This window comes from Podarcis liolepis (genome assembly GCF_965112155.1).
Source record: "Podarcis liolepis genome assembly, chromosome: 16".
Classification (NCBI taxonomy): Eukaryota; Metazoa; Chordata; class Lepidosauria; order Squamata; family Lacertidae; genus Podarcis; species Podarcis liolepis.
Window position 1 is genome coordinate 3,654,359 of NC_139567.1, and position 27,653 is coordinate 3,682,011.

General features: G+C 46.3%; 1 protein-coding gene and 1 long non-coding RNA gene across 3 annotated transcripts in view; both read left to right on the forward strand.

The window, feature by feature from the left end:
• The first annotated feature begins 846 nt into the window (after positions 1-846).
• Positions 847-27,653, forward strand: part of DOCK5 (dedicator of cytokinesis 5) — a 143,765-nt gene continuing 116,958 nt past the window's right edge. For both annotated transcript variants that reach the window (XM_083480330.1, XM_083480331.1), the window contains exon 1: positions 847-1,179. In XM_083480330.1, coding sequence (XP_083336456.1) covers positions 1,137-1,179 — 43 coding nt within the window. In that variant the 5' untranslated portion in view covers positions 847-1,136. The remainder of the gene's footprint in view (positions 1,180-27,653) is intronic.
• Positions 18,121-21,587, forward strand: LOC310695874. Its single transcript, XR_014520322.1, has 3 exons — positions 18,121-18,194; positions 18,622-18,829; positions 20,967-21,587. It is a non-coding gene; the product is annotated as an uncharacterized lncRNA (long non-coding RNA).

The following is a 27,653-nucleotide window of genomic DNA, read 5'->3' on the forward strand; positions in this document are numbered from 1 at the left end:
AGCTAAAATCCTTTGTCTAAGAAGGACTGAGTATTTCTAGGATGAATGTGAAACTGACGCTCCCTTGTTATTTTTACTATTGGTTCCTGAATGCTGTTTATGTAATCTTGTTATATATGTATTTTGTATGTTGTCGGGTTGCTATTGCATTGCCATGTTATTATAAGATTGTTTTTGTAGTGTTTGTTTGTTTGAAACACATTCTTGTTTTTCAGTGTTTGAATTGCATTCCTCTTTGTTGCAAGCCGCTATGGGCACAAATAAAAGGAATGAATAAGCAAAACTACCCCACACAGGCAGAGGGTTACAGTGCAATCCCACCCTTATGTATTCATGCAATCATGGCATTGTAGAGATCTACTCAGAAGTAAGCCTACTGAGTTCCATGGGGCATATTCCCAAGTAAGTTGGTACAGAGCTGAAGGCATAGAACACATACCATAAGGGCCAAACTAGACCTGACCCCATCCAAGTCATGAGCGGCTGCATGAATGAGGTTTCCCAGCTTTTCCTTTTAAAAGTAAACCGAAGTCAGGCTGATCCAGATGGGGAGGGGGCTTTCACCCTTTGCCCCCCTGCCATTTGCACAGGAAGGCAAGCTCCCTTCCTTGGAAGCCTTTGCGGGAACGCAGGTAAGGCTGCTCTCCTCGCCAGCGCTTTCCCGGGAGTAAGTCCACTTGCCAAGCTGAGTGCCGGGATGCTTTCCCCCAGGACTGGGATCCCGAGGAAACCCCCGGGAGGGGGGAGGCTGCCCGTCTGCCGCCCGCCCTTCCCCGTGGCGGGCGGCAGGGCGGAGCAGGTGATCCCTCCCGGCGGAGGCGAGTTCCCGCCCCTGCGCTCTGACTCGGCGGCGGCGCTGCTGCTGCACCCTCGGGCCGCCCGGGCGGAGCAGCGCAGGAAAGTTCCTCCGTCGACGGCGGCGCCCGGCGGCTGCGGGAGGGCAGTTCTGCGGCGGAGAGGGCAGCGCCGCGGGCCGGATCCCGCCCCTGAGCTGAGTATGGCGGCGGCGGAGCCGGGAGCCGCGCAGGCCGGAGGGGGCTGACTTGGAGCCGCCTGCGGGCTGGAAGCACCGAGCGCGGAAGGGGCAGAGAGCGAGGGAGCGAGCGAGCGGGGAGGGGATCCCTCCCAGCCCCGGCATGGCCCGCTGGATCCCGACCAAGCGCGAGAAGTACGGCGTCGGTGAGTGATCGCAGGCAGAGGGATTCCTCTCCCCCCACCCCCGCCCCTTACTGGACTGGCGGTTCCCACGTGCAACAACACGCGTGCCGCCTGCCTCTTCTTCCTTGGCCCGGGTCGTGGGGACGCGCCCAGCACCATCTGAATTAACCCTCTGCTTGCTTGCTGAGTTTCCTTCCTAGCACTCTTCCCTGCTCTCCTCGCCCTGGATAAAGTCCATCCTACGGCAGAGCTGCCCCCCGTCTTAGATCAGATAACACCCTCGTTTGTGTGAATGGTTACATTTTCCGGCGCGGGTCGGCTCAAAAACACCACCCATTGAGTTCAATGGGCCTTACTCCCGGAGGGAGCGTGTGTAGGATTGCAGAGCGTTTGGGGAAACGTTAACTCCACCATAGCTCTTGAACTCGGGAGGAATAAATCTTTCTTCTTCCTTCTCTCTCCAGTCTCCACACCCCCCTCTTCTTCTTTGAAAGTTTCAGGAGGAGAGCATTCAAGATCCTTTAAGCTGATTGGTTACCCATTAACACCTTTTTCTGATCTGTCATCCCTCCTGGATGGGGAGAGAGAGGCGGGCGGATTCCCTCTGCTCCACACCCAGAGGGACCTCTGATTCACGCTGCGGAGGGTTGTAAATGTGGAATAAGGAAGCATTGCTCTGTGTGGATTGGGGGGGGGGGCGTAAGGCTGCATGTTCTGACAAAGGTCACTCTGGCCCTCTCTGCTTTGATGGTCTGCTAACGGGGCTTTTCCATAGAAGTCCTCCTTCCCAAGTTTAACTGTCTTGGAACCAGGGCTTTTTTTCAGCCAGAGCTCACCAGAACTCAGTTCTGGCTCCTCTCAGGTGGGCATCAATGCCATTAAAAGAGAACAAGGGAGGCGTTCATGGTGAGTTCCGGCACCTCTTTTTCTAGAAAAATGGCACTGCTTGGAACAGTCATCCAGCAATCTTTTTCAAATCTGGTATTTGCCTTATTATTATTAATAATAATACCTTTTCCCTCAAAGCAGCTTACAGATAAAATAAGAGCAGCTAAAAACATAGGGGAGAAATCATTTAAAACAATTAAACATTAATAGAGTTAAAAATGTATACAGCACATGTATAAATACACACACACACACAATTTCTTAGAAACTTACAATCACAACAAAATTGGCACTGAGCCCCCCCCCCCATTAAAAGTAGACGTCCACCTGTGTGCCCATTTCTGTGTATCTCTATTTATACCAGTGCTTCTCAAACTTGGGTCTCCAGCTGATGTTGGACTAATCTGCTCCCCCATCATCCCTGACCACTGGTCCTGCTAGCTAGGGATGATGGCAGTTGTAGTCCAGCAACAACTGGGGAAATACTGATTTGTACAATATATTTATGTGTCTTGTGACTAACCCTCGGTCAGGCTGTGATGTCCGGTGAAGACTAATGCCTGCGGCACTCCACATGTTGTTGGACTCCAACTCCCATCATCCCTGTGCTGGCTGGGACTGATGGGAGTTGCAGTCCAACAGCATCTGGAGAGCCCCAGGTTCCTGCCTTAAGAAAAATCCATTGTGACTCAGAAGTGTTTTCCTCTATTCTCAATGGTGTAAGAGTTGGTTGAGGTTGCTCAGTGAGGCGCTTTGTATGTGCTCAGAGACACTTCACATGTTCTCGTGCAGAGTGCTTAACTGAAAACAGGTGGTGGGACTAAGCGGGGCCCTGACCAAAATCAAGTCCTGTTTGTGTTCGCTGGGTCTTGGGGGTTAGAGCACTGGATTTAGACTGGAGAGACTTGAGTTCAAATGCTGGCCTGGCCACAAAGCTTGCTAGGTGAAGCTGGCCTGGTCTGCCTCACAGGGTTGTTGTAATAATTGTAAAAGGGTGAGGGGGAGAGTTATGTATGGTTCCTTGATGCAACCTCTTCCCCAATGCCTCTTCCAGTCTTCCCCCAAAGATTGCTGCTCTCATGTCACTGCAAAAGGGCATCCTTTTCTTTCAACTTTCAGTTTTATTCCATGCTCCCAGCACTGTGTTTTCCTTTGACATGCCTTATTTTGCCTTTTAAGCCCCCACCAGGGTGGCATCAGGGCAGAAATCCAGGATGGCACTTGGCGAGAAGGAGCTCCATGGCCCCCATGCAGAATGGATGGCCCGACCCATTTTGATATGAGTGAAGTCATAAAACCATGAGGTTCGAGGCCTAGTTACCAATCAACACCTAGGCTGGAGGTTCCCCAAACATTTTTTATAAATGGTTTTCTTTTCAGTTCTGTTCTGGTCACCTTATCTCAGAAAGGATGTCTTTGAGCTGGGAAAGCTGAAGAAAAGGGCAAGCAAAACAGACCTGTGAGTTGGAGCGCCTTACCTAGAAGGAGAGGCTGAAGGGGCCTTCCCCATCCTGCTGCCTTTCAGGTGTTCTCTTCTACAGCTCCCGCCAGCCCCAGCCAGCAAGGCTGGGAGTTGTAGTCCTAAACATCTGGCGGGCACCAGGTTGCAGGAGGGTGGGCAGAAACATTGACAGGAGGGAAGATTCATAACTGAGTTTAAAAGAAAAGAAAAAGACAAGGAGCTGCAACAAAATGTTGCAACGTGAAGGTCTCCCTATTCAGTATTCCAGCTTACAGTATTCCCTTCCATTGCCTCCCTGACTTCCTGTCCTTGCTCCTTTAAAGTACTTTAGTACACTCGTACCTTGGAAGTCAAATGGAGTCCGTTCAACTTCCAAAACGTTCGAAAACCAAAGCGCAGCTTCTGATTGGCTGCAGGAAGCTCCTGCAGCCAATGAGAAGCCGCGGAAGCCCTGTCGGACATTCGGGCTCCAAAAGAACGTTTGCAAACCGGAACAGTCACTTCCAGGGTTGCGGTATTCGGGATTCAAAATGTCTGAGTTCCAAGGCGTTTGGGATCCAAGGTACGACTGTATTAAGTAAATGTAATACTGAACTTTTAGTCCCAACTGCACAGTTACCTCTCTCTCTTACAAGTTTTTATTATTATTTGTGCAAACCTTCTGGGTTCCCTGGAGTCTACTGAAGCCTCCCTCTTTTGTGTGTGAATAGTACCATTTTGACTATATAACCAGCAGTGCTCACAACCTGAATGTAGGCAATAGATGGACTTGGGATGTTGCTGGAACTTTGAGGCATAAAGAAATAAATCTTTATGAACAATGTAGGGCATTCAGTTTGATGCCTTTGATTGGGAGTTAGACCAATTCATAGTGGGCAAGTCTATCAGTGGCTATTGTCCATGGAAGCTAAGCAGAACCTCCAAGGACAGAGGCAGTGTACCTCTGAATACCATGTGGTGAACTATAGCAAGTAGGTGCGTTGCCTTCATGTTCTGCTTATGGGCTTCGCAAAAGTGTTTGGGTGGCCATTGCCGGAAATTGAATGCTGGCCTAGATGGGCCACCCATCTTGATCCAGCCAAGGACTCTGCACATGTTCAGGTTCTCATTGAGAAGAGAAAGGCAAGAAATCTTGCTGCATGCTATTGTCTGCCCTGCCAGGATCAACTGGAGTCAAGGGGCGCTTGTTGGTTGTCCTTGATTGCTGGCTCTCTCTCTCTTTCTGGTGGAACAGAAGAGTGAAAAGAGTGAAATTCTTGAACTGCCCACTTGAACTCCAAGCAAGATTCCAGTGTCTTCCTACCCCTATGATGATGTGAGATGTTGTGCTTTGGAAACCCCTGGACTTTACTTTCTCTCTCTGCTAGGGACACTGGAGGAATTTGATCTTTGCGATACAAATTGTACTAATGCCCAGAGTAGAACATAGCAAGTCTGTCTGTGTTGCAGTTCTTGTCTCAAAACTATCAACCATATAATGTTTTTAAGAATGTGGCCTGTAAGATAAAATGCAATGTGAAACATTGAGGTGTTTTATTATTTTGACATAGTTGGTTGTATCCAACTAACTTCTACTTAGAGTAAACCGTAAATTAGCCAAGTCCGTCGAATTCAGTGGCTTTGCTCTTAGAATGATTAGCATTTGACACAACCCAATGTTTTGAAATACAATATATTCAAAATATGTATTTAAATGCAAACTTTTGTGCAGATAATGTAGAAAAAGGACAGAACATACTTAGGGCTGATCACTTAGGCTGGTGAAAGTGACATGAGCTGAAACCGTACTCAGGCTGCAATTGTACTCTCTGACCTGGGAGTAAGCCCCATTGAATTCAGCAGGACTTACGGTTAGAAATGTGCTGTTGTGCATCCTTGCTCTGCAAGACCAGTTCCTCGATACAGGATTGCGCTTGGCTTCCCCGCAGGTAAAAGATCTGTTGCCTCTCTTTGCTTCTTACTTGGTTGGGCCTGCTTTGCACATGTCAGCCCTGTCCATAGGAGGGTTTTGCACCTTGGGTGCCAGAGCAGATCGGGATGTATCACCAGCCTAACATTGGTATGTATCACCAGCCAAACACTGTGAGATGGGGATGCAACACACACACACACAGCAAGCTAGGAGCGGGCAAGGATGAGTGCTGTCTCCCTGCTTTGCACTGCTCACTAGCCTCCCCAGCCCCCAGCCCCTTCCCCTCTGATTTCTCCTCTGAGCTCTGGTGTGCATCCAGCTGATCTCACCACTCCTTCACACACACCCCCGCCTGATTCTCCACGCTCCTTCACCCATCCACTCAATTTCAAGCCCAGGCCAGAGTTACTTGTCCCTGCCACTGGGCGCAGAGAGACTTGGGAGCGCTGGCAGCTTCACTCGCAGTGTGCCACCGGGTGAAGCTGCTATTGCACTCTGGCCATCATACCAGTCCAGAGTGATGTATTAGTATATCACCCAGGCCTACTCAGTGCCCAGGAAAGCTACGGGCTATGTAATCTGAACAACTGATGTTTGGCATAAGTCTCTGTGCTTGTGGCTGCATTATGGCTATGGCAACAAACGGTGCAGAATGCTAAACATTTCATGTCCTGACCGGCGTGATTCATGCTCATCTCTCCTTATAGTTCCTGATATTTCCTCCTTATAGTTCATCTCTCCTTATAGTTCCTTATCTCTTCAGCCATAAGAACTAGAAAATTTAAGAAGGAGAAAAAGGGCCACAGAGTCTCAGAATGTTGAATTCTGTTGCAGGACACCAACTTGTACAAGCACATATGTGGACAAGATGTGTCCAGACTTTTGCTGGACTAGGCAAACTCTGGTCCCTGAGCAAGTGGAGGGACGGAAGAAAAATATCTCTTGCAGACCTTCCCACTCAGCACGGGGAGAGGTTGGGGGCTGAAGGTCTGGGACAATGTGTCTGGGCACATTGGGGTGGGGGTTGTGTGCGCACGTCTGCCCCACCAACCTACAATACAGAGTTTGTGTATTTAGGCTGTCACCTGAACACAGCTAAAGTGTTCAGACCTCCCATGATGTTACTCTTTCTAACTTCTCTAGATGTATTTTATTTTTCGATTCAGAAGCTGCTTGGAATATAGTGGTACCTCAGGTTATATACACTTCAGGTTACATATGCTTCAGGTTACAGACTCCGCTAACCCAGAAATATTACCAGAACGAATTAAGTTCTTAACCCGAGATACCACTGTACTTCCTCAAAGTGGATATAATGGACTGAACAGGCTGCTTCTAATCCTTCGTGCCTTGACTGAGCATCCTAGCATTCTTTATTCTAGTGGCAGTCTGCATGGCCCCACACTAATGTTTTATAAAACATTTTTAAAAAAGCACTTCCCTTCCTTTTGCCTTCGCAGGCACGCTTCTGACCCTCTTTTGTGGAATCTTTGGGTTCTCCCACATCTTGATCTACGAGTTCCTCTTCTCACATTAGTCATACATACATGGATGTTTTCATGTACACATAACTCACTTCCCCATGTGTGGTCTCTTCTTCCTTAATGTCGCTTGGTGTCCCCCCACCGCAGTGGTCTCCTCTATCAGTTTGAGGGAGGCTCCGGGCATCCTTTGCATCCACTACAGAACCTCCCAAGTTCAGTCTCCAGCATCTCCATTGAGAAAGAAGAAGTGGGACCTGCAACAAAATGTTGCAGCATGCCATGCTGCTTTTCAGTGGTCCAGGCACCTCATGCGATTCTCTCTTTCCCCACACTCCTGCCCAACAGTCAGTTTCCATTCTTTGGCCACTGAGCATGCCCAGATAGAATCAATTTTGGGATCCCCCACCCTCCATTTGGCTTTTGTTTCATTTTGTTGGTGGGTTATATGATGTCTCCTGACAACACAGTTTCCCACAGTTTCCAGTCTATTCCCACATCAGTTTTCTTTCCCCACAAAAAAACCAGTTTCGGGTTTTGTTTTGATTTTTGAAGTGGGTTTGCTGCACAATAGCACCATATTCACTTTAATAGCACAGCCCTAATTTGCTGGTATGCAATTGAATCCCACTTGCAAAATATTAACGGTCTAGGAGCGTCCCATATCACTTGATGAGTTATCACCAGATGATATAATGTTGGATATATAAACTGATTCCACTGGAAAGCGTGGCATAGTTGTGGGATTTCCACACATTCGTGGATGCTTCCAGGCGTTGTGATTAATCCGAATGCAGGCATCCTTGCTAAGAGCATAATGTATAGAATCGTAGAGTTAGTCCAGCCCCCTGCAATGCAGGAATCTCAGCTCCATCATTCCTGGCCATCCAACCTCTGCCTCAGACCCCGGAGATCCATTGTCAGTCAGATGGCAGTGCTGGCCTAGACAGACAAAGAACCTGGCCTGGAGTAAAGCAGCACCCTACGTTTTATTTTGTACTTTGGCACAGATATCAAGAGTACAGAATAAGCACATTTGAAAGTGCCTTGGGTTGAGTCCGAAGGGTATATGTGCCTGACGTTTGGGGCATTTCCTTTTAAAAAGCTCAGAGGGAGAAACCAAAGGTTGACCTGGCAGGATTGGAGAACCTCAGGCCCAGGGGCCAGATGTGGCCCTCGCCCCCTCTATCTGGCCACCAAGGCTCTCGTCCAAAGCACCCTCCCCAGGTCTTATATCTCGCTGGTTCCACTTAGAACTCTTGTTGTGTGTTTCTGCCTGCCTGGAATGGATGCTTGTCTTGATGGAGGATAGAACAGTATGAGTGAGAGTGAAAAGTAGCCTACTTTAAAAATGTGAAATTCACGTTTGTTTCTCTGGCCGCTTTTGCCATCCACCGCTGGCATTGGAAGGTTGCCCAGAAGGAAATGCCCTTGAGGATCTACTTCTGTGTAATTTAGAGGCACACATAAAATTCTGCACATGTGCACCCTTCAGACGCAGACAGGGCTAGAGAAGTGTGGTGTGTTTTGTGGTGTGTGTGTACATCTGTTCTTCAGGACAGAATGTAAAATGAAGACCATGGAGAATTGAAAATCATACATCCACTTGCCCAACTTCCTTGCAGGTACAAAGAGCCTCCAGAAACCAGGAGCAACACAAATAGCCCTTCCCAAGCTTGTTTGTAAGTTCATACTTCTATGGATGGAGCCTTTTCCAAGAGAGATGCTCAGATAGCCTCTACATAAGTAGCTGCTTTGCTGGTAAAAAGCATTTTATTAATTGGAAGGACTCTAGCCGAAAGGAAGAGCATGTGTCCTGCATGCAGAAGGTCCACAGCATCTCCAGCTACGGCTGCAGATGCTCCCCTCCCCCGCTCAAAACCCTAGAGAGCTTCTGCCAGCTTCTGCCAGCCAGTGTAGACAATACTGTCTGACTTGGTATAAGGTAGCTTCCTGTGTTTGCAATTTGATTACAGGGTACCTTGGCAAAAAGAGGTATTCAATACTATGTATGTTGAATGTCAATAACTGAAACTGACACGGATTACGGTGCATCATGCATGGGGAGTTCATTAGCACCTCCTGGGGCACTCTGATGTTATCTGGGTTCTGTAATCCTTTGTGGTGTAAATTCCTGTGGGGTCTGAGAGACCTTCCTTTTTCTTTCAGATCAAAACTCGCTGGATGCAAAAATAATAAAATCCAAAAGTACTGAACAGTTAATTGTAGCATAAGCATAAAGCAGCCTATTGTGCTGTTAAAACATTTTCGGTATGTTGTGGGCATTTATACCACACTTCCTGGGATACGCCATGTCTCCCTGCCCTGCTATTTACTTTAATTGGGGTCTAACTAACCCCAGTGCCCTTTTAGTAAAACATTCATTTAAAAAATGCTGTGGAAGGGAGGTTTGAAACATGGTTGAACATTGCATCAGGCTATTAGTAGTGGCGTTGGCTGGAGAGAAAATGTTGACATATATCTTTATACTCATTTGGGGTCACTTGTGGTTCCAAATGCATAGGAAAGCAAATGGTTAAGCCCTGCAGTTAAATTTGCTTTTCCAGCAGTTCCTCCAACAGCACCCAGGCTTCCAGGCTGATGAACAAAGCAGTTTCGTTTTCTTTGAACCCTTGTCAATTCCAGAGGGTTGGCATGTGGGTGTTACTGACTTGGTATCAGTTCCTAACTTGTTTACAACATACATATGACATGCAACATTGTCTTATCTAATTGCGACCGCCCCACCTCCTTCCAATGGGTGTGTTAAGGCGGCACATGCTGAACTTTGCTTTTTCAGTAGTTGGAGAGGACTCATTTGGAAGAGATGGCTTTGTTGTATGGATGTAGCTTCACTGGGGGGCATGTGAGCTGCAAGTACGAGCTGCTGAAACTACTGTTGTAGGAGTCTTAGGACCAGCGGTGGGTGCTGGCAGGACAGGACTTTGGGGCAGAGGTCCCACTCAGCAGAATAACCAGCCCCCCCCCCCCAATCAGCAGGGGTAGCTTAGCATCTCTACTCAGGCAGGTTCAAGGTTCTTGTATTGCTTTACAAAGTCCTGAACAACTTGGGTCCAGGAGGCCTCAGGGATTGCCAGAACCCTTATATTCTAGCTTGATCACTAAGTTCATCTGCAGGAGCATCTTTAGTTATTCCCAGAGGTGGTGAGTGCCGTTTGACAACAATGAGAAACAGAGCCTTCAGTGCCATCAGCCCAGTCCTGTGGAACACCCTGCCACTAGAGATTCAGCAGGCACTTTCTGTACCAACTTTGAAACACTTGCTGTAAACTTTTCTCTTCCACCAGGCCTGTGCAGGCAACCCCCCACAATAGTCTGTTGATGTTTGTTCTTAATTTATTTTGCTTTTAACTTGTTTTTATCTTTATGATTTTATTCTTTGGTTTTATGTTTTGATATTGTTGTAAACTGCTGTGATATATTTATTACAATATGGAGGGATATAAATATTTTTATAAACAAATAAGCACATTTTGAAGTCGGTGCAGGAATGCACATAACCATCAGAAAAGGATTCAGGTAATGTAGCCGTTTTGGTCTGTCATAATAAATAACAATGATGAATGATTTTTTTAAAAAATACAGTGGTACCTCTGGATGCGAATGGAATCCGTTCCGGAGCCCCGTTCGCATCCTGAAGCGAACGTAAGATGTGACTGCGCGTGCGCGGGTCACGTCTCGTCACTTCCGCGCATGCGCATGATGTCATTTTGAGCGTCTGCGCATGCGCGAGCGGTGAAACCCGGAAGTAACACGCTCCGTTACTTCTGGGTCGCCGCAGAGCGCAACCCAAAAATATTTAAGCTGAAGCGTATTAATCCCTAGGTATGACTGTATTGAAAGGTGTTCCAGTAGCACCTTAAAGCTCAACTAAGTATAAGCTTTCTAGGTATGAGCCTGGATCTTCCCCTCATGAGGGCTAGCAACTGGGGGGGGGGCGGTGGTGTATGTGTGGGGGGGGTAAGGATTTACTTGACTGGTGAACTACATGCCAGTTTCTGATTTTCCAGGGTTTGAAATAGAATTGACACATCAAACCACTGATAAAACATTGGAGAGTAAACTTAATATATGACTTTTAAAATAGATTGCTCTTTCATCAGTGGGAGCAGGCAATAAAGCCCCCCCCCTTTAAGTATTTTCTTTGTTTCCCAAGGACAAGGAATATGGCTAGCTGTAGAGTAATGTATCTGTAGAAGGATGCAAGAAGAGCCAAGGACATTTATTTTAGCAATGGAAGTGGGAAAACCTCTTGCCTGGACATTTTTATAAAGTTACTGCAGAACAGGTTAAGTGTATGTGAAGGTGTTAATTTTGTTGAAATGCAATGCTGCAATTGATATTGTCCCCATTAGAATTATGACCAGTGAGCTTCGTGCCCTAAACTCTTGTTTCATTGCTGTTGGTTTTGAGTTTGCAAAGGTCTCTGTGCATTTGTGGGCTGGTCGCCTCCAGGGATTTGGCAGTGTGTAGCCCAAGTACTGTATTGGGCAATATGCAGTTAAATTGGATTGTACTGTCTCATGCAATCAGCTCTCATAAAACATCACAGAGTTTTTGTGATCAAATATACTCATCACACAATTAATTCTAAATGATTTGTTTGGCACAGAACACCAGAGGGACTGTTCTCTGTTTTTAGTTCATTAATTTATTCTCTAGACTTTATTTAGATTGTCAACAACAACAACAGAATTTATATACTGCCCTATACCTGGAGGTCTCAGCGGTTTCATGTAGATGAAAGAAATTTGAAAATGTGTAATGTTTTTTCTTTCCTTTTTACTTTGAACATAAAATGTTTTAACTTAGCACCCACTTTAACCCAAACATGAATTTGGGAACCTACTTCTTATCTTCCCCACCCCCTTGAATGTTTGTGCTGGTAGTGCGGCTGCTGTAGCCCACTTTAGGCCACAGCCGATAGCAGATCCTAACCCACTGTTCAAAACTCAGTGATTTAGCCTATATCACGATACTGGTTATAGTTATTAAATTTAGAAGTATAAATGCCTCATAGTGCAATGTGGTACATGTCTGTTCAAAAGTAAGCCCCATTGATTTGACTGGGGCTTAAAAGGTCCAGTCGTGACCGACTTGTGTTGCAGTGCTTCCAGAGCAGCGCACGGAAACGCCGTTTACCTTCCTGCCAGAGTGGTATCTATTTATCTACTTGCACTTTGACGTGCTTTTGAACAGCTAGGTTGGCAGGAGCAGGGACCGAGCAACGGGAGCTCACCCCGTTGCGGGGATTCAAACTGCCGACCTTCTGATCAGCAAGTCCTAGACTCTGTGGTTTAACCCACAGCGCCACCCACTGAGTGGGGCTTACTCCCAGCTTAATGAGCATATAGGATTGTAGCCTCAGTTTTGTTCAGGGAATAATTGCACATCTACCCAGTATTCAAGATAGAACAGCCTGCTGCTACCAAGTACATCTGGGTAATTTGCTGTTTAGGGGAAAATAATATAGTTTTCTAATGTGACAGTGTGACATGACTGCATACATGCTGCAAACAAAGATCTGTTTTTCAAGCTGTCCATTTGGACTAAACTACATGTTAGCATGTAGATACTGCACAGGGGCACAGGGTTGGCAGAGGGGATATTTTTCTGAAGCAAAGCTTGCAGAGAAAGGAAGTATAACTCTTCCTTGTCTATCATGATCAGAACTAAAATACTGCATCCCTAATGCTTGGGGGGGGGCAGATATTGTCATTGGGCCAAAGACACATTTCCTTCTGATATATTGTGAGGCACCTATGCCATTTTATTTTTGGGTTGATGGTTTATTCAGTCTCCTGCTTACATAATGATGGATGCCCTAAAATAAACTCGTCTGCATTGCTTTAAAATAACATGCACACTCTTCCTATAATTTCACTAACCCAAGCATGCCGTTTCAGCCTTGGTTTTCTTACAGGCTGCCGGCCTTAACTGCCTTCTCTGCTTCTTCTGGGATGCAGACTTATAATTTCCCTGTTGTCTCAAAAAAGTAACTAAGAATGAGATCTTCAGAATGAGATCGTAAGTGTGCCGGAATAAAAATGTATGTGGGAATGTTGGGAATGTTAGTGCCAGGCAAGCCTCCTTGAGAGAGTGTTCCATGAACGGGGCTCCCTGGCTGAACAGCCTCCTCTTTGATTGTTGCCCACTTCACCTGTAACACGGAGGGAATGGTCACCTAAGAGCGCAGGGGGGAGAAGGCATCCCTCCTGGAACAATGGAAAGGCAATTTCTTTGGAATCTCTAGGTAGCCCCGTGAATACTATTTCCACACATCATGTATTCCATTTGCACTATAAATCAGGACGACGAATGGACATTGGACAGCAATGGTGATACTGGGACTTGGAACTGGGCCTACTAGCCATAGCAAGATTGGCAGTGGATTTTCAGCAGTTAGAGATTGTTTTCTGTTCCATCCTGTTTCAGTCGCATGCAGACCATTTCCATTCCACCGCAATTCAGGTTCTTCAAAAATAGTGTTATTCAGCTTTCTGTTTGCTGTGGCCAAATCTGATAATGTAATTAATCACACTGTGATATGATTCCATATCATTCCCTTCAAGGGCAGCTGTGTGAGAGAAGCTTCATCAGTAGTATCCTGGAAAAAAGACCAACAGTGTATTGCAGACTGGGGGAGCCCATAGGGGTGGAGAATGACAGCCAATAACAGTTATTCACCTGCCTGATTACTGTTCCTGTTTGCAGATGGGCATGTGAGCTAATTGAATTTACAGTACACTTTCCCATTTCAGTAGAACTTTCTGACATTCTTACCCCCAGTGTATCCTTTACTCCCTCCCTTTGGGTAATATAACTACCAATATATTTGGAACAGGTGGTACTAATGCTCCACAGGGCCTTGCGCTCTAGCAGGTCCAGAGTGGTCAGATACCTCTCCAGTGGAAGCGTCATTCATTCCTTCTAATTCTGGAGTTCAAGCAGTGAGTACAGTTGCTTATGGAGTCCAAGCAGCATCACACCCACACAAGAGAGAAGCAGAACCACTCTCGGGGTGGGTGGCCCGATGATTTGTAGAACTACAAGCAATCTTTAGGAAAAAGAACTCTCAAGAGCAGTCAATAAATGCCCCCAGCACCCCAGTGAAGGCAGACCATGGCTATAGTCTTCTCACTTGTAGCCGAGTAAGATCGTCTTCCATAAACACGGTTTTAACAATGAGTCCGTAATTTGGGTTGGGTTTTTGGAAGATGCCTGTGCGTGAATTTGTTTTATGTGTGTAGATAAGTGCACACTGACCAACGCACAGTCTTCGCAGTAGGGCTCTGTTCCGATGGCATGAAGTAGTCACAACAAACTGGTAGATTCCAGTCTGCTGCAGCCTTTATCCTCCTTCACAGCCTTTGTAACATACCGCTTGTTATCATCCGCCTGTTCTGCCGTTGAGGAATTCTTGGATCATTCTTTGTCTGGCTCCTTCCCTTTGACCTCACTGCCTTGGGTGACCCTGCTGGCAGCCCAAGATTCCTGACGGCTTCGCTCACAAGGGTCATTGGAACATGCAGACCCACTCACCACGACAAGGTGATGATCCAGCGGGTGGGCATGGCTATAGTAAAAAGGTAAAGGGACCCCTGACCGTTAGGTCCAGTCATGACCGACTCTGGGGTTGCAGCGCTCATCTCGCTTTACTGGCTGAGGGAGCCGGTGTATAGCTTCTGGGTCATGTGGCCATCATGACTAAGCCGCTTCTGGCAAACCAGAGCAGCGCACGGAAATGCCGTTTACCTTCCCACCGGAGCGGTACCTATTTATCTACTTGCACTTTGACATGCTTTCGAACTGCTAGGTTGGCAGGAGATGGCTATAGTATGCCACCATTAATAGTAGTAAAGTGACTGTTTTTTTCTGGATTTTTTTTTTGGGGGGGGGCTTTCTGATGCATGACACCATATTTATTCAGCTAGTGTTCTGGAATACTTTAAAAAAGCAACCTCCACTTTTTATTCTATTGCAAAAAAACCCTCCACACTTTGTGAAATCTTTGGAATGAATCCTCAATCTTTTCATTTGGGTGACATGTGTAGAAACATGCTTCCGGTTTCTGTGTGGAGGGGTTGGGGGTTGGTGGGTGTGGTGTGAGAGACATCTGTTTTGTGCCACTTCCCCTGGCTGGTGCCAGCTGTCAGTTTGTGAACTCGGTTCAGAGGAGAGAGATGGCAGATGGAGAGACACAATGGCACTGACCCAAGTCCTGCCCATAACAACAGTCATTAGCTGCAGATAGAATTTCAACACAGTAACCAGGTTTGCCATAGCTCAGGCAAACATGTAGAACTTCTTCTAATCTCCCATACTCCCACAAGATTAGAATTCCGGCTAATAGGCATTGCGTTTTTCTTTAAAGCTGCAAAAGGACCACCCCTCTGCACATTACTGACTACAAGACATGAATGTGCGTAGGGTCTGCCTACATCTATGGAACATTTGTCAAATTGGAGAACAACCTGCCATTAGTGATGAAAGGAAAACCCCACACTCACTCTGTCTAATACAAGTGGCATTTGACCAAAGGTTGCATCAGGCAGCAATCATGCCACTATAAATGGTGGATAAATGGACTCTCAGAAGGTAGAATAGAATAGAATCATAGAGTTGGAAGAGACCACAAGGGCCATCGAGTCCAACCCCCTGCCAAGCAGGAAACACCATATAGAATCATAGAATCATAGGTGTTGGGAGTCTACTTTGCTGGAGGTTTCTAAACAGTGGTTGGGAGGCCACCTGTCAGGGATGCTTTAGCTGGGATTCCTGCATTGAAGGGGTTGAACTAGATGACCCTTGGGATCCCTTCCAAATCCACATTTCTGTGATTCTGTGGTAAGTGCAGAAATGCCCTAACTGTAGGCAGGAGGGGATGGAAACTGAGGTGGGGGCCAGGGAACCGAGTGGGCAGGTATACTGAAGGGCAGTGTGACACACTACAACATTTTGTGGCAGGTCCCCTTTTTTGTACTTAGTTCCTGTGTTGTGTTCAGTATAGAGAGTGCAGTAGTTGCCTCATTGATGCAAGACAGGAGAGTGGAGGGAATGTGCATTAGCAGGAGAAGTAGAGGCAGCTTTTGCCAACGTGGTGCCCTCCAGATGTTCTGGGTGACAGCATCTACCAGCCTTTCCCCATATAAGCCTACCCAGACCCTGCAATCATCATCTGAGGCGCTTCTTTGGGTGCCTCCTCCGTGAGAAGTCTGGAAGGTGGCAACACATTATGGACCTTTTCTGCGGTGGCTCCTCATTTGTGGAACGCTCTTCCCAGGGAGGTTCACCTGGTGCGAAAACGTTCCTCTTCAGCCAGGCATTTGGCTGGTTAACATGTTTGTGTTTTTATTATGTATTTTGTGTTTAAATCTTGTATTCTTATGCTGTGAACTGCTCTGAGCTCTTCGGATGAAGGGCGGTATACAAGTTTTAACATCATCATCCACCGCCACCACCTCTGTAGCACTGGAGGCTGCTCTTATTAGGGTGACTGGGGCTTAGCCTTCCCCCACTTCCCTGTTTCCTTCCTTGCCTGCTTTCTTATGGTCAGGGGGGTGGCTCTGCCTGGCTTCACCTTCTGTCGGCATTCCTGCTTTCTGCCTTTCAGTCGCAAAGGGCACTAACCGCTGCTGTTCTATAGATAATTCTCTTGCTGAGCCCCAGTGTCTACATAGATTTTATTGCCTATGAATTCTTGGGATCAGAGCTGTGTAATTTGAATAAGGAAGTTTATTGTTAAGTTCAGAAACTTTGAACTAATGATAGCCAGCACCTTCCTTAAATAATCAGTCCCTTCTGTGGGTTGCACCTCGCCACCTTTAAGCAGCCTGCCATGTTCAGATTCACAACAGCTAAAGGTTCCCCACCCATTATCACCTACGCATGAAGCAGTGGTGGCAATTACTGGAAATTCCACGCGGGAGAATTTTGGGTAGGAAATGTGAGGCAGGTTAGATGAATGGTTCATGGCACCTGATCGTGTGGTGGTTTTTTGGGGGGTGGGGTGCTAGCTGTGACGTTGTATTTTTACCGGCAGTGTTCCTATTCTTAAAAAGAAAATCCACAAAGTTCCCAGCCTGCATTTGATTTCTTTCCTGGAGGCTGTCAGAAGAGGGATAGAGAGCATCTTCCCTCCTGCAGCTGTTGGCATCCATCTGTCTTGAGAGACAATGGATTGAGGCTCCAGGGGTGAAGCAGCACCAAATGACTTCTCTGGTGCACAAGCCTGGGCAGTGTGTATGAAAGTCCTGGGCTGCCCAGATGACAAGACCCCTCTCTTCGCCTCGCTAATGTGGTCCAAAGGAAAGGAAAGCAATGCGTTTGGCACCCACTTAGCTGAAGGAGTTGCTGGAAGGAGGTGTAAAAGGTGCTACCCAACTGCCTTAGGGTCTCCACTCTGGATTTGTGTAGGGTTTAGCCTTTTCTTTTTCCAAAGATATACCACAAGGCAGCATAGGTTTAGAGTCAGAGTTTTCCTTCTCCTAGATGGACTACCTTCCCAGGTGGATGAGCTCCATCTGCCCCACACTTCCTTCTATACTACATGCAGAAACTGCTTTCTTGACCATTGGACATACTATTGGTCCACTCAATCTGCTGCAGCCTGTCTTCGCATGCAGGGGAAGTCCCTAACTCATTGAGGGTTTGAGAGCCATCAGCTACTCTCCTGGTTTAGCCAGCCAGTCTAAGCCATTCCCAGGGTGTAGCCACTGTTGCATGCTGACAGCTTCTAGGAGCCACAGGTGAGAGCTGAATGGAGGGTGGGGACCAAAGGTGGATAAACTACCCCGGAAGGAGCACAACATGTCCCCCACCAGAGGTACTACCCCTCCCCTAGCACCCCATACATTCCCATCCTGCAGTAGCTCACTGCATTTCTATGCTGTGCACAGACCGGAGACTCTGCTCCTCTTCCACTAGTCCACCTAAATCACCTGCATGGGGTTTCATGCACTTGCCTCCACATAGTGCCATCTCACAGGAGAATACAAGGCTGACTTGTGTTTACTTGCTTCAAAAGAGTGATAACATAGATGAAAGCCTCTTTTGTTTTTTAAATCTTAAGTGAAGCAAGTCAGTGCCTAAGGTGGGGTGGTGTCCCTAAGCAAATAGCCTCTGCCTGTCTTTTTAGAAGCAAATGACACAGGAGCCCTCTGGGGGCAGAATCCAGCTCCATCCGGAGAGAGACTATGTCCTTAATGAATTGGCTCCTGTACGTGCTGGCTATAGAAATTAGGAGTTTGGGATATTCAGAATCTGTACTGTAGTGTCTTCATTGACTTAATAATAATAATAATAAATTTTATTTATATCCCGCCCTCCCCAGCCGAAGCCGGGCTCAGGGCGGCTAACAACACTAAAATGGTGCAACATTATAAAAACATCAAAGAATTAATTAAAATCAAAATTGATGGCAACCATAAACTAAGGTATTGTAAAGATTGCCAAGGAGGGAGTCAGGCTGCGCCCTGACCAAAGGCCTGGTGGAACAGCTCTGTCTTGCAGGCCCTGCGGAAAGATGTCAAGTCCCGCAGGGCCCTTGTCTCTTGTGACAGAGTGTTCCACCAGATCGGAGCCACAGCCGAAAAAGCCCTGGCTCTAGTTGAGGCCAGCCTAACTTCTCTGTGGCCTGGGACCTTCAAGATGTTTTTATTTGAAGACCGTAAGTTCCTCTGTGGGGCATACCAGGAGAGGCGGTCCCGTAGACTTGCTGTTATCTACCTCATTTATGCATGTTAGGGATGAGCCTGTAAGCAGCAGTCAGAGAACTAGGAGCCAGAAATGGTGTCAGAGCTGATGGAGGGACAGAAACACACCAGAGCCAGGAAGACCTTGTTGCCCAAACAGGAAGTCTTTTAGAGCCTTTCCTGCCCAGGAGGACCCAATAGCCAACTGGAGTGGGTAGGTCCAGTCTAGACCTTGAGAACACTTTACTGCCAAGAAGATGTCCCAAGCTGAGGTTCTGATAGATCACCACTCAGAGCAGCCCACAGAGAACTGAAAGTACCCTGGGAACTCCTGTCAATGTGCTTCAGTACTCCCCTCGCTGTTTCAATTCCTGTATGATCTTATTTTGTTTCTTCCTTGTGTCTCATCCCAGAAAGAATGCTTTATAAGCTCCTGGGCTGCTGGATATTGGCTCTTCCACTAACACCCTTTCTGAAGTCCCTTTTGTGGTGCCTCCTTGTCCTGCATTTCTGTGGAATCGGGGTAGTCAATGTGGCACCCTCCATAAGTTGTTGGACTCAAACTCTCTTCAGTCTTGAACATTGATCATGCTGCCTGGGGCTGATAGGAGCTCTAGTCCCAAAAGCACCTGGAGGGCACCACGTTGGGCATCTCTGCTGTATTTAGGAACAGAGGAAGCTGTCTCATGCTGAGTCAGACTGCTGGTCCATTTAGCCCCGTATTGTACACTCTGGCAGCTGACATCCAGGGTTTCAGGCAGCAGTTTCCCAGCTTTTTCCTGAGGATGGGATTGAAACCTTGTGCATGCAAAGTGCTAAGCTCTTTCGTTAATTCAGGGATAGCCAACCTGGTGCCCTCCAGAAATTGCTGGATTCCAAGCTCCCATCAGCCCCAGCCAGTGTGGCCAGTGTTCAGGGATGATAGTTTCTGTAGTCCAACAATATTTGGAGGGCACGACATTGACTCTCCCTGTGTTAATCCATTCAGCAGAGGCCAGTCACGCATTCTTAGGGAGGGGGAAAGAAATGTTCCCTCTTTCCACACTCTCCTTGCTCCCCATACTTGTGTGGATGACCAGGAGAAGAATAAAGGTCAAAATAAGCAAATATGTGTGAGAAACCTTCCATATAATTAAGGCGTGAGAGTAAGTTCAACTCAATGGGCCTTTTATCTGAAAAGGTCCGTGTTGTAACTCACCACTTAGGTATGTGCTGTATACGGACAGTTGTACCTCGGCTCCCGAATGCCTTCGGAGTCGAATGTTCTGGCTCCCAAATGATCAAAAACCAGAAGTGAGTGTTCTGATTTTCAAATGTTCTTTTGGAAGCTGAATGTCCGACAGGGCTTCTGCAGTTTCTGATTGGCTGCAGGAGCTTTCTGCTGCCAATCAGAAACCTCACTTTGGAAGATGAATGTTTCGGAAGTCAAACGGTCTTCCAGAACGGCTTCTGTTCGACTTCCAAGGTACAACTGCATTTGGGAAAATCCGTTACATCTCCCAAAAGGTGTGATTTTGTTTTGTTTTGTTTTTGCTTGTGTAATTGCAAACAGAAAAGGCTAAATTCATTCTAATTTTTTTCCTGCAGTGCTTGCAAAAAAGAAGATCTTCAATTGTTGGATCAATGTGGGGTGGGGGGAGCCGTAGTTTGGTGGTACAGCATCTGCTTTGCCTGCAGAAAGTCCAAGGCTCAGTCCCTGTATCTCCAGGTCAGGCTGGGAGAGACTCCTGTGTGAAATCCTGGACAGCTGCCACCAATCAGTACTGAGACAGTACTGAGTAGATGGACCAATGGTCTGACCCAATATGAAGCATCTTCCTACATTCAAAATTGCCTGCTATGTATGTGAAAAACTGGTTCAGTTTCTTGCCTCTGGTTCCTTCCTCAGTGTTAATCAAGTGGCGACCAATTTCTCTTCCTCTATGAAAGGAGCCATGCGCCAGCTGCTGCATGTTGAGCTGTGTGCCCCATCTGTACTAAAACAAGTGATCAAGTGGTTCTTCCTAATGCTCTGGACTTGACTCGAGGCACACAGGCCGAAAAGGATGGGCTGCTGGTGGTGTAAAATAGTGCCATGTTGAAGTTTGGTGCCAATAATATTATGTTCAAAAAATAATTTTTAACTCTAAACATTGCACAGTACAATCTCCTCTCCTTCCTTGGTCAAGTGCTTGCTAAGTCACGGAGAAGGATGCTGGGCTGCAGGTTATTTTATTTGAAGCAACACTTCAAGATTGTCATGGCCCTTTAAGAGGATTCACAAAATGGGCCCCTTCCCTGTTTTGGCTCAGCGCTAACTAATTTGAAGTGTTCAAGGAAGTTCTGGTGAAGGCTTCTCCGCCTTCCTCCAGACACCTGAAATCTGGGCTGCTCCCAGCAGAGCACCAGCACACAACATCCTGAAGCAGTTGCCAGGGCCCCAGCATCTTAACAGGGCCCACGGCAAATGCCTGCCCTATAACCACAGCTCCGTTACAATAAGTGGTGAGCAGCTGGCTCAGGAAGTATCGCTTAGGGACATTGTGGGAAATTTAAGCAGTGGCCTGCCATCAGGAAAGGGAGCCACCATTTTAATATCCCACAGTGCCCCTTATTGAAGTCGGGGGAATGTGGAGAATTAAAAATGGCAGAGGACTGATCCTTGGCACTTCTTTATGGATAAGCTAGCAGCTCTGGGGGGCAGTGTCCTAGAAGGTGGTCTCCAGAGGGCAGTTTGCTGTTGGCTCTCTCAGACGTGGAGATAGTCCAGGCTCAGGGGCCTTGCTCTGTGTGTCCTCTCTGAAGCGGGCTGCACTAGGGGGACTGCAACTTCCCAGCATGCTCTGGGGTTTTGTGTGCATTAATTTGAATGAGGAAGCGCACAGGTAGGAATTGTAGAGGCCCACCTCAGGTACTGAGGGTTTTGTGTCCAAGAGCATTTGGAGTTCGCACCATGCCTGACCATTGACCATGCTGACCATGGATTTCACATTCCTTATTTTACAATTGTAAAATAAAGATTTTACAATTCCATTAGATGTGGCAAGTGTACCATTCTTCCTCCCATAAAGTGTGACAAGCTCCAAACTTCCTTATGATCTTAGACAGTTGTGTTGTCCTCCTGAGGCCCTCTGAGCACCGCAGAACCCAACACTTCTCTGCATGCAAAAGGTTCCAGGTTCAATCCCCGACATCTCTGGATAGGGCTGGGGAAGAATCCTGCCTGAAATGCCTCAGAGCCACTGTTAGGCAGTGCAGAAAATGCTGACCTAGGTGAATCAGTGGCTTCTGACTCTGTATAAAGCAGTTTCCTATGTTTGTAGGAACAATTCCCAGCCTGATCTTGGCTAGAGGTGAGAGCAGTTCCTGGCCTTGCGCTGCATTTTGAAGGTGCAAGGTAAGCCAAAATTTGTGCACCCCAGGCATGCACAGATGATGATTGCCCACTTTTTGTTTTTAAAACTCTGCACATTTTTCTCAAGCTTTACATTCTCCTTTTATGGCATGTGGAGCAAGGGCTCAACTCCCTCCTGGCTCTCTAAAATTCTGACTGGTTGGCAGTCCTACGTAAGAGCAATATATGATTATGGAACAGCATGAGGACCTCAAGCCCCTTTTCTGGGCAGACCTTCAAAATGTAGCATTGCTGGCAGTCGGATCTTAACCTGTAGCCCTTTTTTTCTTAAGTACTGATCTGAGACAGCCTTTTTGATTCCCCCTCCTCTTTGTGCTAACTGGTACAAAAGCAGAACTGTCCCTTAATCAAGGCTTGTGAAACAAGGTATTTCTCCTTTTTTTGCTGCAGGATATTTTCCCCTTCACAGTTGACTTTGCATTTTGAGAGTGCACTGCATAGTTTTCCAGTAACAACTTCATTAGGCAGTGCTAGTTGTGCCCCTTCTTAAGGTGTAAAATGCAGGTGTTATAGATGTTAACTGGTTTCCTCCTCCTCCTTTTTATTTAAAAAACATATTAGAAATATATTTAAAAATGCACTAAGGCCATAGGAAGGTGTCATAAAATGAATTTAGGATAATCAAGCAGCCTTCCCTCAGCTGGTGTATTTCAGAAGAAGGCAGGCTGCACTAGGGAGACTGAAGCTTCCCAGCATGCTCTGGGGTTTTGTGTGTGTGGGACTGCAACTCCCATTGGCCCCAGCCAGCATGGTCAGTGGTGAGCGATGATGGGAGTTGTAGGCTGAAAAGAAAAACCTGGAAGGCACTGTTGTGGGAGGATAGATTCACAGAAGTTTCAGGCCTATTTTTCTGTTGTGGAGAAATTATAAGTGTCTGATAAATTTTGGAAATATGCTGAGTGAATAATCTCCCAGGGTTTGGGGGGATGATGGGTTAATGGACATAAAACCCAATATAGGTTAGTAATGTTGATATAATAGTTAAAAATGCCGCCTTAAACTGAGTGAAACCAGCCATGAACCTTGTGAAGTGTGTATGTCTAGGTGCAATAGCTTTCCTATATACTTGCAATTCCTGAATTGTAGGCCGGTCGACTAGATGGCCCTCAGGGTTCCTGCCAACCCTATAATTCTATGATTTAATGTGTATTTAACCAATATTTAATAATGATCTCATATTTAATTTCTACTTAATTTGAATTTGATATGTGCTGATTTTGATGTTTTGCGTAAAAATTATTGATTCCAGCCAACTAAGTTCTTCCCAGAGTAGACCTATTGAAACTAATGATCCTAGCTTAGCCAGGTTTATTAGTTTTAGTGAGTCTATTCTGAGCATGACTCTTGTTTGGTACAACCTACTTAAAATAATCAATGATGTTTTATTTTTAAAATTTATTTTAAATATCTTATTTATTTGTTGAAAAACTCTTAAGAAAGTAGAAATGCATCAAAATCAGTAGATATTAAGTTTGAATTTAGCATATATGAAATTATACAAAAGTGGAAAGTTGCAATTAATACGGTATATGTGAACTACAAATTCAGTTGACGTTAAGCATAAATTTGTTAGTTTAAATATATATGTTACATCCCACTTCAGCTGGGATGGGTGAACCTCTCAATTTCCATTTCTCTCAGTTTCTTATTTATAGTCTTTAAATTCACTTTTCCACATTTACACATCAGATTGCATTTTTAATATAACCTACATCAACGTTCATCAGCATTTTGGTGTGAATTTCTCCTAATTTGTACGCAGTTTTGCCTAATATAATGCATTTTTGTTTGTATTTATATGCACACCTTCCCCAAGTATAGTATGCATTTTTGCGCGTATCGTCTGGCAACTTGTATAAAATATGGGGCGGCGGGTGGCCCCGTCCCACATAATTAATCACTTGACATGGCACATGCACTCCATTTGAATGGGAATTCCCCTTAACTTGGGGGGGGGCTGGCTCAAATATTTTATTGGGGGGCCGAAGGGACCTTGGCCCCTGGAAGTGACTCCTGTGTCATCTGGTTAGGGAACCGCACTGCAAAATTTGGAGAAGCATGGAATGGAAAGGTTGGCTGCATTTCAGTTCTTCCATTGTTTGGGAAACTGCAAATTAAGCTGGTTTTCAATCAAAACTGAATCAAATTTCCTACCCAGCCGTATACTTCTGTGAGGTCGATGACTTGACAAGGCCACACATTAGAAGTCATGGCTAAATGTAAACTTCATCTCAAAAAAAGAGAGAGAGATTTCCCCCGTTGAAGTCCAACACTTGACCACTCTATCACGTTGACCCACAAGTTACAATAGCTATTGTCTGCTTTTTCTCGGAGCCTGTTTTTCTCCTGGACAATGAGTTCTCTTTTTGGCTTCTCCCCTCCCACCCTCCTGCCACTGGCATAGCTATGAGGAGGAGGGAAGGCTATAGCAAATAAGGGTTTTTTGTTTGAGGAACAGTGCTGCTTAAAATGTGCATTGACAAAAAGAGGCAGAACAAGCAGGATTTCAGAAGTTCCCTTTGATTGGTCCTTGGAGCAGGCTGCAAGCATAGTATCTGCATCATGGAGTTTGCATGTGGCGTGCGGGAATGCAGGGGCCTACAAGTGTGTTCACCACTTTAAAAAGAGATTCTGGCTGCCACTGAGCACGTTTGTGGATGGCTGGATAGATGCCACAACCGTCTGCTAACTTGGCACTTCAAATAGATATTGAAGCCTAGATCATGCTTGAAAGTTTCCTCTTCATGGGGAGTGCCAGCTGTGGCTTCCCCCAAAGCAGGCATTACTTCTTCACACAGCACATAGTTAAATGATGGATTTTGCTCCCACAGGAGGCAGTGAGGGCCACCAACCTAGGTAGCTTGAAAAGAGGACTAGAGAAATACACGGAGGAGGAGCCAAGATGGCTCTGCTCTGCCTCTACAGTTGGAGGCTGGAATGCTTCTGAATTGTTGTTGTTGTTGTTGTTGTTGTTTAGTCGTTTAGTCCTGTCCGACTCTTCATGACCCCATGGACCAGAGCACGCCAGGCACTCCTGTCTTCCACTGCCTCCCGCAGTTTGGTCAAACTCATGCTGGTAGCTTTGAGAACACTGTCCAACCATCTCGTCCTCTGTCGTCCCCTTCTCCTTGTGCCCTCCATCTTCCCCAACATCAGGGTCTTTTCCAGGGAGTCTTCTCTTCTCATGAAGTGGCCAAAGTCTTGGCCACCATGAGAACAAGATGATGGACTAGATGGACCATTGTCCTGACCCAGGAGACGTTTCTTATGTTCTTACGATGGAGGAATAATAGATGCATAGAATTGTAGCATTGGAAGGGACCCTGAGGACCATCTAGTTCAGGCATCCCCAAACTCAGCCCTCCTGATGTTTTTTGGTACTACAATTCCCATCATCCCTGACCACTGGTCCTTTTAGCTAGGGATGATGGGAGTTGTAGTCCCAAAACATCAGGAGGGCCGAGTTTGGGGATGCCTGAACTAGTTCAACCCCCAGCAATGCAGGAATATGCAGCTGTCACATACGGGGATCGAACCTGCAACCTTGGCGTTAGCAGCACGATGCTCTAACCAACTGACCTATCCAGGCTAATGGAAGAACATGACAGGTCTCAGGGCAGTTCACAGGATAAAATCATAATATAAAACACAAAATACGTAATCAAAATAAAAACACCCAGTTTACCCCCCCCCCCATTTTAGGTGCTTTGGGCCACGAGCAAAAAAGAAAGAAAAAGAAAACAGTGAGCCACATGGTCAAACATCTGGAAGTAGAACAACATAACAAGACATAAAGCTGTTGGTTTTGTTCTACATGGGCTAAAGCAAAGAAAAAAGAACAAAAATGGGCTGGTGTGCCAATGTCAAATGCATCCAAACCGTGCAGCCTATTTGCACTTGGTTCACACACAGCCGCCACCCCATCCGAGTTTTCAAGCAAAGGGTGATAAGAGTTCCTTTCTGAGCAAGCCTCCCTGCCTCTCCACTGGCATTTTGGCTTGAACCCCTGAGAGAGAAAGAGAGAGAGAACTGTCCGGGGCTTTCTTCTCAGAACAATGGGCTGCATTGATGGCCTTCTCACTCAGCAGCTCAAACCTCATTACATCTTTCAAGCAAAGGAGTCACGAACTGCTCTATGGCAGGGGGAATTATGCACTTTTCAGCCATGTAGTTAAAGCTGGCATTTGAACACCACTTTGGGGGAAAGGGTTGCTATGCAGGCCATTGCCAAGCTCCAGCCAAAACAAGAGTGACTTTCTTTGGGGGAGGGGGGAAGTGCAGAGAAAAACAACCCCAAAGGAATTGCCCAAGGAGATGGTCCTTTGCTGGTAACAAAGGCCTTTTGATCTTCAGAGGAAAGTTTTTGGATACTGTGCCCCAGACCTAGGGAGCCTTCTAAGGGGTTATTTGTCAGACACAAAATAAGACAACACACACATACAAAGCCATGCAATTTTGAATGATGTTCCCAGCACATGAAGGGAGCTGAAATTAAGGATGAGGCTGACATTTAACTGCTTTGTGTACATTTGGACGGATTGCTTGGCTTCCCAATAAATCAGAAATAAAGCTAGGAAGATTGTGCTATCCCTAGTTATGGCTGTTGGTGAATAGTCACTGTTCTCATCTCATATGCATCCAAACTTTGCACAGACATATCATAGCCATTCAGCACTGCTTGCATTTTGTGTCCTTTTAGCCCCCACAGTCTATAGCAGGGGAGAGATCATAGAATCATAGAATCATAGAGTTGGAAGAGACCACAAGGGCCATCGAGTCCAACCCCCTGCCAAGCAGGAAACACCATCAGAGCACTCCTGACCTATGGTTGTCAAGCCTCTGCTTAAAGACCTCCAAAGGAGGAGACTCCACCACACTCCTTGGCAGCAAATTCCACTGTCAAACAGCTCTTACTGTCAGGAAGTTCTTCCTAATGTTTAGGTGGAATCTTCTTTCTTGTAGTTTGGATCCATTGCTCCGTGTCCGCTTCTCTGGAGCAGCAGAAAACAACCTTTCTCCCTCCTCTATGTGACATCCTTTTATACATTTGAACATGGCTATCATATCACCCCTTAACCTCCTCTTCTCCAGGCTAAACATGCCCAGCTCCCTTAGCCGTTCCTCATAAGGCATCGTTTCCAGGCCTTTGACCATTTTGGTTGCCCTCCTCTGGACACGTTCCAGTTTGTCAGTGTCTGGGGGCCGAATGCAGCCCAATCACCTTCTCAATCCGGCCCACGGACGGTCCGGGAATCAGCATGTTTTTACATGAGTAGAATGTGTCCTTTTATTTAAAATGCATCTCTGTGTTATTTGTGGGGCATAGGAATTCATTCATATATTTTTTTCAAAATATAGTCTGGCCCACCACATAGTCTGAGGGATGGTGGACCGGCCCACAGCTGAAAAAGGTTGCTGACCCCTGGTCTATAGGTTTTCCTCTTTTTATCTATGTATCATAATCAACCAACAGTGATCCCAGTTCTCTAAGTAGCCAAATGGCCCCATCCATGCACAAGATGGAAATACCACCTTGGAGGGAAACCAAAGTTTGGCAGAACGCTGGGGTATGATGGAGGAACTTATGGGGGACAAAGGAATCTAGAACAGCTGAATGAGAACTGGGCATGCTCAGTGGGCACGG